At 45.0% G+C, this 13,408-nt stretch overlaps 2 protein-coding genes across 5 annotated transcripts in view; one reads left to right on the top strand and one right to left on the bottom strand.

The window, feature by feature from the left end:
- Window positions 1-5,126, top strand: part of LOC144607980 (uncharacterized) — a 36,776-nt gene extending 31,650 nt beyond the window's left edge. The window contains exon 2 of the mRNA XM_078425167.1: window positions 4,428-5,126. Within this exon, the coding sequence (XP_078281293.1) occupies window positions 4,428-4,925 (498 nt within the window). The 3' untranslated portion in view covers window positions 4,926-5,126. The remainder of the gene's footprint in view (window positions 1-4,427) is intronic.
- Window positions 1-13,408, bottom strand: part of LOC144607979 (myo-inositol 2-dehydrogenase-like) — a 66,475-nt gene that overhangs the window by 46,467 nt on the left and 6,600 nt on the right. For 3 of the 4 annotated variants that reach the window (XR_013549154.1, XM_078425163.1, XM_078425165.1), the window contains exon 1: window positions 8,642-10,447. The exons of the other annotated variant lie outside the window; for it this stretch is intronic. Coding sequence is in view for 2 of the 3 variants with exons in the window: in XM_078425163.1 (XP_078281289.1) it covers window positions 8,642-8,895 (254 nt within the window). In the remaining variant the exon portion in view is untranslated. Of the gene's footprint in view, window positions 1-8,641; window positions 10,448-13,408 lie in introns of those variants that run through there. 4 annotated transcript variants of the gene reach the window in all.

Raw genomic sequence — 13,408 nt, 5'->3', positions numbered from 1 at the left:
TCTTATTTCGCTGCGCTAGGGGAGACGGGGCCGGAGAGAGAGTGGAGCAGCGGTGCAGATCTCGCCTCTCTCTCTCAAAAAAGAGAGAGAGAGAGGCGAGATCTGCACCGCTGCTCCACTCTCTCTCCGGCCCCGTCTCCCCCTAGCGCAGCGAAATAAGAACAAATACAAGTGAAATTTCCCTCCTCGCTGCCGTTCACCCCTAACGATTGGGGGGTTCCGAATAACAACTACACTTGTGTTTGTTCTTAATGTTCTTGACACCCTCCCCACTCTCACCTGCTGTTTTCTCTACCCCCTGCTCCCTCTACCCCGACTCTCTCTTCTCCCCCCCCACTCTCTCCCCCCTCACACTCTCCCCTACCCCACTTTCTCTCTCCTCCCCCCTCTCTCTCCCCTCTTCATTCTCTCTCTTCACCCTACTCTCTCCCCCCCTACCCCCCACCCTCCTCTCTCTCTCTCCCGCAGTGGTGGTCACTGATTTTTTCTGTTTTATAAATAATTGTATCCCTACAGTATATATATATTCCAATATTTCAAGCTCTTTTTAAAAATTGAACATTATTTAAAAATTGAACATTGTTGCCATATAAACTAACCTAATCTAACCTAACCTAGTTTAACCTTTCCTAATCTAATCTAACGTAACATAGTCTAAACTTTTTTGAGTTCATTAAATTTATAAAACTCACACTTCTTTATTTTTTCCTACTCCCCGCAAAAATGTGCCAAATATATAATGTGGCCCTCATGCTGAAAAGTTTGGAGGCCCCTGTTCCAAACAGACAAGAGCATCAAAAGCTTGAAAGTTGCTCTCCAAGTCACACATCATCCTGACCTGGAAATATATCATCATTCCTTCACCGTCACTGGGTCAAAATCCTGGAACTCTCTTCCCAATGACATTGTGGGTTTACCTCATTCAAGGAGCTGCAGTTCACCACCACCTTCTCAAGGACAGATGGGGATGGGCAATTACATCATGGCTCAGCCTACAAAGCTCACATCACAAAATATACATGAAAAGGTTGATCTCCATGCAGCTGAAATATTCCCTCCCTGACAACAGCACTTCTGCGTTCCCTCCAGTGCAAAAAACTGTTGGAAGAATTCAGTGGATCAGGCAGTGGCTGTGTTTCAGGCTTGCACCATTCTTTACACTGATGGAGTAGATTGCTTGAGGCGTGCAGTGTAAAAGCAAGGAGATTTTGATGCAAACTTCACAAGACACTGGTGTGATAGCATCTGCTGTTATTGCATACAGTTTTGGTCTTCATATTTAAAGGAAAAAAATGTACAATTTCATTGGAGGCAGTGCAGAGGAGGTTCACTTGACTGTTTCCAAGGACAAAAAGGTTTGATGTACTCAGAGATTGAACATATGCCTATGAATACGGAAGAATGAGTGTAACTCTTATTTAGAGCATTGTGTGCAGATCTGGTCGCCCAATACAAGGATGTGGAGGCTTTGAAAAGGTGCAGAGGAAGCTTACTAGGATGTCATAGAGTCATGCAGCAGTGTGAAAACAGGCCCTTCAGCCCAACTTGCCCACACCGGCCAACATGTTCCAGCTATACTTGTCCCACCTGCTTGTGCCTGGTCCATATCCCTCCAAATCTGTCCTATCCATGTACGTGTCCAACTGCTTCTTAAACAATGGGATGGTCCCAGCTTCAGCTACCTCCTCTGGCAGCTTGTTCAAGACACCCACCACCCTTTGTGTGAAAAGGTTACCCCTCTGATTCATATTAAAATCTTTTCCTTGAACCCATGTCCTCGATTCCCCTACTCTGGGTAAGAGACTCTGTGCATCTACTCGATCTACTCCTCGCATGATTTTGTACACCTCTATAAGATCACCCCATCCTCCTGCACTCCAAGCAATAAAGACCCAGCCAACTCAACCTCTCCCGATAGCTCGAAGATATTTATTCACAAAATGCTGGAGTAACTCAGCAGGTCAGGCAGCATCTTGGGAGAGAAGGAATGGGTGACATTTCGGGTCGAGACCTTTCTTCAGACTGATGTCAGGGGGGCGGGACAAAGGAAGGATATAGGTGGAGACAGGAAGATAGAGAGAGATCTGGGAAGGAGGAGGGGAAGAGAGAGACAGAGGAACTATCTAAAGTTGGAGAAGTCGATGTTCATAACACTGGGCTGCAAGCTGCCCAGGCGAAATATGAGGTGCTGTTCCTCCAATTTCTGGTGGGCCTCACTATGGCACTGGAGGAGGCCCATGACAGAAAGGTCAGACTGGGAATGGGAGGGGGAGTTGCTGTGCTCAGCCACCGGGAGATCAGTTTGGTCAATGCGGACCGAGCACAGGTGTTGAGCGAAGCGATCGCCAAGCCTGCGTTTGGTTTCGCCGATGTAAATAAGTTGACATCTAGAGCAGCGGATGCAATAGATGAGGTTGGAGGAGGTGCAGGTGAAGCTTTGTCTCACCTGGAAAGACTGTTTGGGTCCTTGGATGGAGTTGAGGGGGGAGGTAAAGGGACAGGTGTTGCATCTTGTGTGGTTGCAGGGGAAAGTGCCCGGGGATGGGGTGGTTTGGGTAGGAAGGGACGAGTGGACCAGGGAGTTACGGAGGGAACGATCTCTTGCGGAACGCAGAAAGGGGAGGGGATGGGAAGATATGGCCAGTGGTGGGGTCCCGTTGTAGGTGACGGAAATGTTGGAACGGTCTCTTGCGGAACGCAGAAAGGGGAGGGGATGGGAAGATATGGCCAGTGGTGGGGTCTCGTTGTAGGTGACGGAAATGTTGGCGGATGATTTGTTGGATCCGCTGGCTGGTGGGGTGGAAGGTGAGAACAAGGGGGATTCTGTCCTTGTTGCGAGTGGGGGTTGGGGGAGCAAGAGCGGAGCTGCGGGATGTAGAAGAGACCCTAGTGAGAGCCTTATCTATAATGGAGGAGGGGAAGCCCCGTTTCCTTAAGAACGAGGACATCTCTGAAGAGACCCACCGGAAATTGGAGGAACAGCACCTCATATTTCTCCTGGGCTGCTTGCAGCCCAGTGGTATGACAATAGACAATAGGTGCAGGAGTAGGCCATTCAGCCCTTCGAGCCAGCACCGCCATTCAATGCGATCATGGCTGATCACTCTCAATCAGTACCACGTTCCTGCCTTCTCCCCATACCCCCTCACTCCGCTATCCTTAAGAGCTCTATCCAGCTCTCTCTTGAAACATCGACTTCTCCAACTTTAGATAGTTCCTCTGTCCCTCTCTTCCCCTCCTCCTTCCCAGATCTCCCTCTATCTTCCTGTCTCCACCTATATCCTTCCTTTGTCCCGCCCCCCTGACATCATTCTGAAGAAGGGTCTCGACCCGAAACATCACCCATTCCTTCTCTCCCGAGATGCTGCCTGACCTGCTGAGTTACTCCAGCATTGTGAATAAATACCTTCGATTTGTACCAGCATCTGCAGTTATTTTCTGATATTATATATCTCCCGATAGCTCACACCCTCTAATCCTGGCAGCATCCTCATAAATCTTTTCAGAACCCTTTCAGGCTTGACAATATCTTTCCTATAACATAGTGCAAAAAAACTGAACACAATATTCTAAATGCAGTCTCACCAACTTCTTATGCAACTGCAACATGACTTCCCAACTTCTCCACTCAATACTCTGGCTGATGACGGCCAATGTGCCAAAAGTCTTTTTAACCACCTGATCTACCTGTAACTCGACCTTCAAGGAACTATACACCTGCACTCCTAGGTCCCTCTGCTCTATAACACTCCCCAGAGGCCTACCTTTCACTGTGTAGGTCCTGCCCTTGTTAGACGTCCCAAAATGCAACACGTTATGATTTTATACACTTCTGTAAGATCACCCCGCATCCTTCTGCGCTCCAGGGAATTGGGTCCCAGCCTTCTCAACCTCTCCCTTTGGCTCAGACCCTCTCATCCTGGCAACATCCTCTTCTCTTTCAGCTTCACAACACCTTTCCTATAACATGGTGCCCAGAACTGAACACAATACTAACGTCTTGTACACTGCAACATGATTTTCCAACTTCTATACTCAATACTCTGACTGATGAAGGCCAATGTACCTTTTAGACCATCTACCTGTGACTCCACCTTCAAGAAATCATGCACCTGCACTCATAAAATGCCCCAAAATGCAACACCTCACATTTCTCTGCATTACATTCCATCAACCATTCCACAGGCCTTCTGGCCAATCAATCAAGATTCTGCTGCAATTTTTCACGACCATCTTCACAATCTGCAAATTTGGTAATCTTGCTATGTATGTTCTCATCCAAATTATTGATGTAGATGACAAACTACACCTCCTCAACCATCACCCTGAACACCGGCGTTCCACAGGGCTGTGTGCTGAGCCCTCTCCTCTACTCCCTTTTCACCTACAACTGCACACCTCTACATGGTTCTAACACTATTATTAAGTTTGCAGATGATACAACGGTGATTGGCCTCATCAGCGACAACGATGAGTCGGCCTATAGGGAGGAGGTCCAGCTACTTGCAACGTGGTGCGCTGATAACAACCTGGTCCTTAACACCAAGAAGACCAAGGAGCACATTGTGGACTACAGAAGGACTAGGGGTGGTACGCACACCCCCATCCATATTAACGGGACGGACGTGGAGCGTGTTTCCAGTTTCAGGTTCTTGGGTGTCAACATTTCTGATGACCTCTCTTGGACCCACAATACCTCAACACTGATCAAGAAGGCTCACCAGCGTCTCTTCTTCCTGAGGAGACTAAAGAAGGTCCATCTGTCTCCTCAGATTCTGGTGAACTTCTACCGCTGCACTATCGAGAGCATCCTTACTAACTGTTTCACAGTATGGTATGGCAACTGCTCTGTCTCCGACCGGAAAGCACTGCAGAGTGGTGAAAACTGCCCAATGCATCACCGGTTCCTCACTCCCCTCCATTGAGTCTATCCAGAGTAGGCGATATCTGCGAAGGGCGCGCTGCATCGTCAAGGACAGCTCTCACCCCAACCACAGATTGTTTACCCTCCTCCCATCTGGGAGGCGCTACAGGTCTCTCCGTTCCCGGACCTGCAGGTTCAGGAACAGCTTCTTTCCTACGGTCGTTACCTTACTTAACTCTGCGCTTCGGTGATTGCTGCCATCCCCCCACCCCCACCCCCCCCCCCCCCCCCCCCACGGGCACTCCTCCCATCAGTGACTGATCACGCTCACCGGAATTTCCACTACCGCTACTGTGCATATATGTATATATTATATGTTTTACTATTCTATCACATGCACTCTGGTTAAGATGCTAACTGCATTTCGTTGTCTCTGTACTTGTACACTGCACAATCACAATAAAGTTTGTATTGTATTGTATTGTAAACATTAACGGGCCCAGTACCGAACCCTGAGGAACACCACTAGTCACAGGCCTTCAGTCCGAAGCAACCTTCCACCATCACCCTCTGCTTCCTTCCACAAAAAGCCAATTTTCTATCTATTCAGCCATCTCCCCTTGGATCCCATGTGATCTAACCTTCCAGAGCAGCCTACCATGCAGAACCTTATTGAATGCCTTACTGAAATCCATGTACACAACATCTAAAGCTCTGCCCTCCTTGTTTTTTTAAGACGTGAGCAAAAAGGTCAATCAGATTTGTGAGACACAACCACCCACGTACAAAACCATGCTGACTATCCTCAATCAGCCCTTGTCCATCCAAATGCCTATATATCCTATCCCATAAAGTACCCTCTAGTAACTTCCCAACTACAGATGTTAAGCTCACTGGCCGAGTTCCCAGCATTTTCCCTGCAGCCCTTCTTGAATAGAGGCACATTTGCCACCCTCCAGTCTTCCAGCACCTCTCCAGTATTTAAAAATGACTTGTAAATTTCAACCAGGGCTCCCAAAAATGTCCTCTCTAGTTTCCCACAATGTCCTCGGATATATCTGATTAAGGCCCTGGAGATTTATCTACCTTCATACATGATAGTGCCTTCAGCACCTCTTTGACCGCAACACTGACTACTCTCAAGACACTTCCATTAAATACCACAGGTTCATCCATCCTCCTGTCTTTCTCCTCGATAGAGGAGAAATACTCATTGAGGAGCTTGCCCATCTCGTGTGGCTCCACACAGAGGTGATTGCTTTAATTCCCGAGGGGTCCCACTCTCTCTCTAGTTACCTTTTTCCCCCTTATGTATTCATAAAATCTCTTGGGAATGTTCGTAATGTTATTTGCCAGAGATATCTCCTGCCCCCTTTTTGCCCTTCGGATTTCCTTTTTTAGTTTACTCTTCAGTTCCCAAAACTTCTCCAGGGATGCACTTGATCCTACCTGCATATGCCTGTTCCATGCGCAGCCCTCCCAACATTTGATTTTACAAATTCAGAATTTTGATGTCCAAAATTCATAATATGGCGCGTAATGCAAATTTTCAGCAAAAAAAAGTATGCATGCTAAATGCGCGTACACGTTGCACTACATTCATGTGTGAAAACTACTATTATTTCCAATAGTCTGTAGTTCTTGGACTACATGTACAATGTTAGGCCTACCATGAGTATATTCTACTATTCTACTATTTATAGAAAGGTTATTGAACAGAAATACTTCTTACAACACAAAGAAAAAATTGTTTTGTTTTGTTTTTTCTATTTTGCTTTTTCCTCACACATCCCAATTCTCTGAATAAAGGAACAATGGTCATAAAATGTATGACTAAGTTATGAAGAAAGAGTTTAATTTAAAACTGCACATACCTAAATTTAATTGAAGATATACTTGCTCCAGTGGTCTTCAACAGCAAATCACAACGGTCCATGTCCGCCCCACCCCACTACCCTCCCCCACCCCCCACTACCCTCCCTTTCCCCCCACTACCCTCCCTTTCCCTCCACCTCCCTCCCCTCCTCCCCCATTCCCCCTTCCCTCCCACCCCCACTCTCCCCCTCCCTTCCGCCACCCCCCTACTCCCCACTCCCCTGCACCTCATCATCCCTCACCTCAGGTACTGTTCAGAAAGCCTTCGACAAGGTCCCACATAGGAGATTAGTGGGCAAAATTAGGGCACATGGTATTGGGGGTAGGGTACTGACATGGATAGAAAATTGGTTGACAGACAGAAAGCAAAGAGTGGGGATAAATGGGGCCCTTTCGGAATGGCAGGCAGTGACCAGTGGGGTACCGCAAGGTTCGGTGCTGGGACCCCAGCTATTTACAATATACATTAATGACTTAGACGAAGGGATTAAAAGTACCATTAGCAAATTTGCAGATGATACTAAGCTGGGGGGTAGTGTGAATTGTGAGGAAGATGCAAGAAGGCTGCAGGGTGACTTGGACAGGTTGTGTGAGTGGGCGGATACATGGCAGATGCAGTTTAATGTAGATAAGTGTGAGGTTATTCTCTTTGGAAGTAAGAATAGAAAGGCAGATTATTATCTGAATGGTGTCAAGTTAGGAGGAGGGGGAGTTCAACGAGATCTGGGTGTCCTAGTGCATCAGTCAATGAAAAGAAGCATGCAGGTACAGCAGGCAGTGAAGAAAGCCAATGGAATGTTGGCCTTCGTAACAAGAGGAGTTGAGTATAGGAGCAAAGAGGTCCTTCTACAGTTGTACCGGGCCCTGGTGAGACCGCACCTGGAGTACTGTGTGCAGTTTTGGTCTCCAAATTTGAGGAAGGACATTCTTGCTATGGAGGGCGTGCAGCGTAGGTTCACTAGGTTAATTCCCGGAATGGCGGGACTGTCGTATGTTGAAAGGCTGGAGCGATTGGGCTTGTATACACTGGAATTTAGAAGGATGAGAGGGGATCTTATTGAAACATATAAGATAATTAGGGGATTGGACACATTAGAGGCAGGAAACATGTTCCCAATGTTGGAGGAGTCCAGAACAAGGGGCCACAGTTTAAGAATAAGGGGTAGGCCATTTAGAACGGAGATGAGGAAGAACTTTTTCAGTCAGAGAGTGGTGAAGGTGTGGAATTCTCTGCCTCAGAAGGCAGTGGAGGCCAGTTCGTTGGATGCTTTCAAGAGAGAGCTGGATAGAGCACTTAAGGATAGCGGAGTGAGGGGGTATGGGGAGAAGGCAGGAACGGGGTACTGATTGAGAGTGATCAGCCATGATCGCATTGAATGGCGGTGCTGGCTCGAAGGGCTGAATGGCCTACTCCTGCACCTATTGTCTATTGTCTATTATCATCACAAACTACAGGGATGACTTATTGCAAATAATTTGACAGTGAGTGACAGACATTTAAAGTTCAAGGGAGTCAAGAATTAATGGCAGTGAGTGGGAAATTGGCATTGTGGCCAGGACTGGATCAGCCATAACGTTTTTGAATGGAGGAGCAGGCTCGTGGGCTAGTCTGTCCTACTCCTGCTGTTTCTATTCTTGTGTATAATTTCATTCTGTACTCCATTTACTCCCGATAAGGATTTGCTGTCATACTAGAGGCTCACGCCTAAGAACAAGACCCTGCTCAGTAAACTGTACAAAGACATAAAACCCAACATTGTCTAGTTCCAACTCAGAGGTACTTTATTTAACAATAAAGATTAAATCTGTTTTAATAATCCCACATTTTAAATCAGCCCGACTGAATCATCCCACAGACACCTGCGGTACCGCGCAACAGTTCCCAAATATTGGTTCACTTACATGAGTAACGTGGTGGCATGAAGTCTGGCTGAAGTATGCTTCTCCAACCGTTTGTTGCGGTAGTGCCTGGCCGACGCCAGATGCTCTAAAATGCGATCCCTCCGAGCGCTCATTGGAATCTCACAGGATTTACAGTACAAAATCTCAACCAAATCTCTCACCCCACCTTCCTTTTGCTCCACAATGTGCCTTTTCACTGACAGGTCACAAAATTCAGCTGCATAATCATGCAGTGACTTTTTCTTCCTGCCCATGTCGGAAATACTATTCTCTTCTTTACAAATGTCGTTATTTTCCCTATTATTATTTCTTTCCAACCTTAATCTGCTACTAACTCTCAGTCATTCTAAACACGACACCTTTTAAAATCTTGTCAGGATGTTTTCTGCTACTTCTCTGTTCTCATCACTTTTTCCTATTTACAGTATTTTCATTAACGTATCTTCTTGCTCTATTGTGACTTTTCTTTACTCCAAATGTTTATTCCCTCTTTTGCAGTTCTTCATTAACTGTCTGACATTATGAGCCATTTGTCCACTATTATCTCAAATCCTTTTTTATTTTGAAATATATTATATTCCCTTAATGTATTACTTCTGCTGATAAAACAACATGCCCCTCAATACACATTGAGTGCTTTTACTCCTTAGTTCTCCCAACTTTAATCTTGTTTCTGAAATGTTTACAGTTCACTCAGCATTTTTCCCAGCCTTGTTCCTCTTCCTGCAAGGTTGGCAATCTTTCTTTCAAAAGGTGTCTTTCTGCATCTGAATTAGAGCATACCTTGTATCAGTCTCATTCCTATCCTGCAATTTACACCAACGCCTTCTCCCCTCGATTGTTTCCACAAGGTTTATTTTTCTTTGTGTATTTCAATTATCAGCTTCTGCTGTCCTCACTCTCGAGTACTTACTACATCCCCCACATACGTTTATTATAATTCATCTGTCCCTGCAAATTTGTCGTTTTCACTTCGAAATATTCCCTCTCACTTACCTTAATTACATCTTCCTGTATTACTCCTGTTTACATCTTACTTTTTGCCTTGAATATCACTCCTCTTATTCCTTCTGCATTTTTCCGCCTCCCCACCTTAAAAACCTTTGCCTATGTTTTCCCGTCCCATTTCTACCTAAGTTATTTCCTACTTTACCCTGTCCTTTTCGCTGAAGGTTTCCTCTTTCTCACCTGTTTCTGGTCACTTGTCACAGGCCCAACTTATCTTCGCCTGGCGATGTGTTCCCTTTCTTTCCCCAAAACCTGCCGCTTTCTGTCACTCTTGTTTTATTCCTCCTTTTCGCTGCCTTTTCTACCTTCCTGTTTTGCTGCCGGTTCTGCCTCACCCTCTATTGCTACCTGCTTTACGTCTCCCTCTGTCGCTGGCTGCCCTACCTCTCTCTTGCTGCCTGTTCCACCTTCAACGCCTCCTGCTCTACCCCCGTCTCTCGTTGCCTGCTCAACCTCAAACGCTACTTGTTCTACCTCTCACCGCCTGCTCTAACGTTACCTACTCAACATCTCCCTCACCGCCTATACTACTTCTCCGTCACTCACTGCCTGCTCAACCTCCCTCTCTCTCTCGCTGCAGCAACTCCTCTCGTCTATCCCCTGGCCCCCCTTCGCTGCACCTCCCCAACAGTGTGTCTCACTGCTCAGCCCCAGTCCCACCTCCAACTTTCTGCTGCCCTGCCGCCAGCAACTTAAAAACCACCAGCTCAGACCCGCAGCTATTTCCCTCATCCGTCCGCCCTCACAAGCGATTAATGCCCCAATCCCGCTCCCGGATATGAACCCGGCCACAGGAAGCACCTGCCCCGCTACAGCGCCGTCCGCCGGCTGGGAGGAACCGTGCAACTGGCTGTTGACAGCCACCTGTCGGATAAGATCAATTGGTCTCAAAATGCTGGAGTAACTCAGCAGGTCAGGCAGCATCTCGGGAGAGAAGGAATGGGTGACGTTTCGAAATGTCACCCATTCCTTCTCTCCCGAGATGCTGCCTGACCTGCTGAGTTACTCCAGCATTTTGTGAATAAATACCTTCGATTTGTACCAGCATCTGCAGTTATCTTCTTATAAGATAATTGGTCTGTTCTGCGCTGGAGATTACAACGGCCTATTGAGTGGGACGACTGTTTACTACACATTTAGCCAATTATTGAAATTAACTAAAGAATTACATTTCTGCTTTCAGTTTAAAAATTGAACAGAATCCCTACTATGTATTGTGCCAACTTTGGGTGGAGGGAAAATTTAGAGTATTGGATTCTGTGTGGTTTCTCCTGAATGGAGTCAAGTTTATTGAACATTGTTAGAGCTCTGCATTTCCAAGCAAAGAGCACATCCCATCACATTCCTCTCTGTTGTTTTGTAAAAAGTGACAATGTCTGGCAAGTCAGGAGGCTTCAGTTGTTCTTTGGGGTCGGCTTACGGGAGATCCAGCAGCTGTGAAGTCACTCATGTGGCTGAGTCTCACAGACAGCAAACATGGAAACACCATGACGTCTCCTTCAAGTTTTATAAATGCTTTACAGTGCCAAATAAAGATTGAAACATATAACTATAATTAAAATAATTGAATACATTAAAAAATCAACCCATCACAATTTTATCCATAATGTTTGGGACAAAGACCCATCTTTTATTTATTTGCCTCTGCACACCACAATTTGAGATGTGTAATAGAAAAAAAAAATCACACGTGGTTAAAGTGCACATTGTCAGATTTTATTAAAGGGTGATTTTATATATATTGGTTTCACCACGTAGAAATTACAGCAGTGTTTATACATAGTCCCCCCATTTCAGAGCATCATATTGTTTGGGACACAGCAATGTCATGTAAATGAAACTAGTTATTTTTAATATTTTGGTGCATATCCATTGCATGCAATGTCTGCTTGAAATCTGTGATTCATGAACATCACCAGTTGCTGGGTATCTTCTCTGGTGATGCTCTGCCGGACCTATATTGCAGCCATCTTTAGCTTATGCTTGTCCTAGGGGCTAGTCCCCATCAGGTTTCTCTGCAGAATATAAAAGACACGCTCAATTGGGTTCAGATCGGGTGATTGACTTGGCCACTCAAAAATTGACCATTTTTTAGCTTTGAAAAACTCCTTTGTTGCTCTAGCAGTATGTTTGGGATCATTGTCTTGCTGTAGAATGAACCACCGGCCAATGAGTTTTGAGTCATATGTTTGAACTTGAGCAGATAGGATGTGTCTATACACTTCAGAATTCATTGTGCTACAACCATCAGCAGTTGTATCATCAATGAAGCCAAGTGAGCCAGTACCTTCAGCAGGCATACATGCCCAGGCCAGATCACCCCCACCACCAAGTTTCACAGATGAGGTGGTATGCTTTGGAACTTGGGCAGTTCTTTCTCTCCTCCATATTTTGCTCGTCATCACTCTGATACAAGTTCATCTTCATCTCATGTGTCCACAAAACCTTTTTCCAGAACTGTGGTTGCTCTTTTAAGTACTTCTTGGCAAACTGTAACCTGGGCATCCTATTTTTGCGGTTAACCAGTGTTTTGCATCTTGCAGTGTAGCCTCTGTATTTCTGTTCATGAAGTCTTCTGCGGACAGTGGTCATTGACAAATCCACACCTGACTCCTGAAGAATGCTTCTGATCTGTCGGACAAGTGTTTGGGAAATTTTCTTTATTGTAGAGAAAATTCTTCTGTCATCAGCTGTGGAGGTCTTCCTTGGCCTGCCAATCCCTTTGCGATTAGTAAGCTCACCAGTGCTCTCTTTCTTCTTAATAATGTTGCAAACAATTGATTTTGGTAAGCCTAAGGTTTGGCTGATGTCTCCAACAGTTTTATTCTTGTTTCTCAGTCTCACATTGGCTTGTTTGACTTTCATTGGCACATCTTTGGTCCTCATGTTGATAAACAGCTATAAAAGCTATGTATAAACACTGCTGTAATTTCTACATGGTGAAACCAAAATGTATAAAAATGGCCTTTATTAAAATCTGACAATGTGCACATGTGATTTTTTCTATTACAAATCTCAAATTGTGGAATACAGAGGGCAAATAAATAAACGATGGGTCTTTGTCCCAAACATTATGGAGGGCACTGCATGTAAGAAAAGCACAATCTCCACTCAAAATTTTATTGCAGGGTGTTTGCTATGCAGTGACTATGCATGCGATTAAAAAACATATGCACAGCACAGGATCATATGTAATAATTTCAGTTGTATAAGGGTGGGTGGGGTTGGTTGATACCAGAACACGATGTAAATGGAATTGATTATTCCTGTTCTCGTGGAGAAGGCTACAATGTTATGTTCTCTTTGTTAAACTACATGTGCATGGAAATTCTAATGTCCATTTTAGAGCATAATAATAGTGTGATGATGATTTAATCATCGCAAAAACCAGAATGTCCTTCAAAAGGTTTTTTCCAAATGTTTACAGGATTAAGGGAAAAGACTGCCAATTAATTAGAAAATTGTGTTGGCACAAAAGTCTTCATTAGGAATGATGTACGTTTCTGCAGTGGCCTTTGAGATTGTCTAATGCTGAGGGAATCTATGGATGCCCTTTCGTGCTCTTTGTGTTATTCAGTGAGTAATTTTGATAATTTCAATTGTTGAAATCAACTAAATAATTACATTTCTGCTTTCAGCTTAAAAAATGAACAGAATCCCTATTTTGTACACAGTTACTGACTGCCAACAGAACAGACATTAAACTACTTTGAAACATACAATTTCTGAGAATGCAGCTTCAGTAGAAAAGGAAGTAAT

This window comes from Rhinoraja longicauda, chromosome 30 (assembly GCF_053455715.1).
Source record: "Rhinoraja longicauda isolate Sanriku21f chromosome 30, sRhiLon1.1, whole genome shotgun sequence".
In the NCBI taxonomy this organism is placed as follows: domain Eukaryota; kingdom Metazoa; phylum Chordata; class Chondrichthyes; order Rajiformes; family Arhynchobatidae; genus Rhinoraja; species Rhinoraja longicauda.
This window is presented reverse-complemented; position numbering and strand designations above follow the sequence as displayed.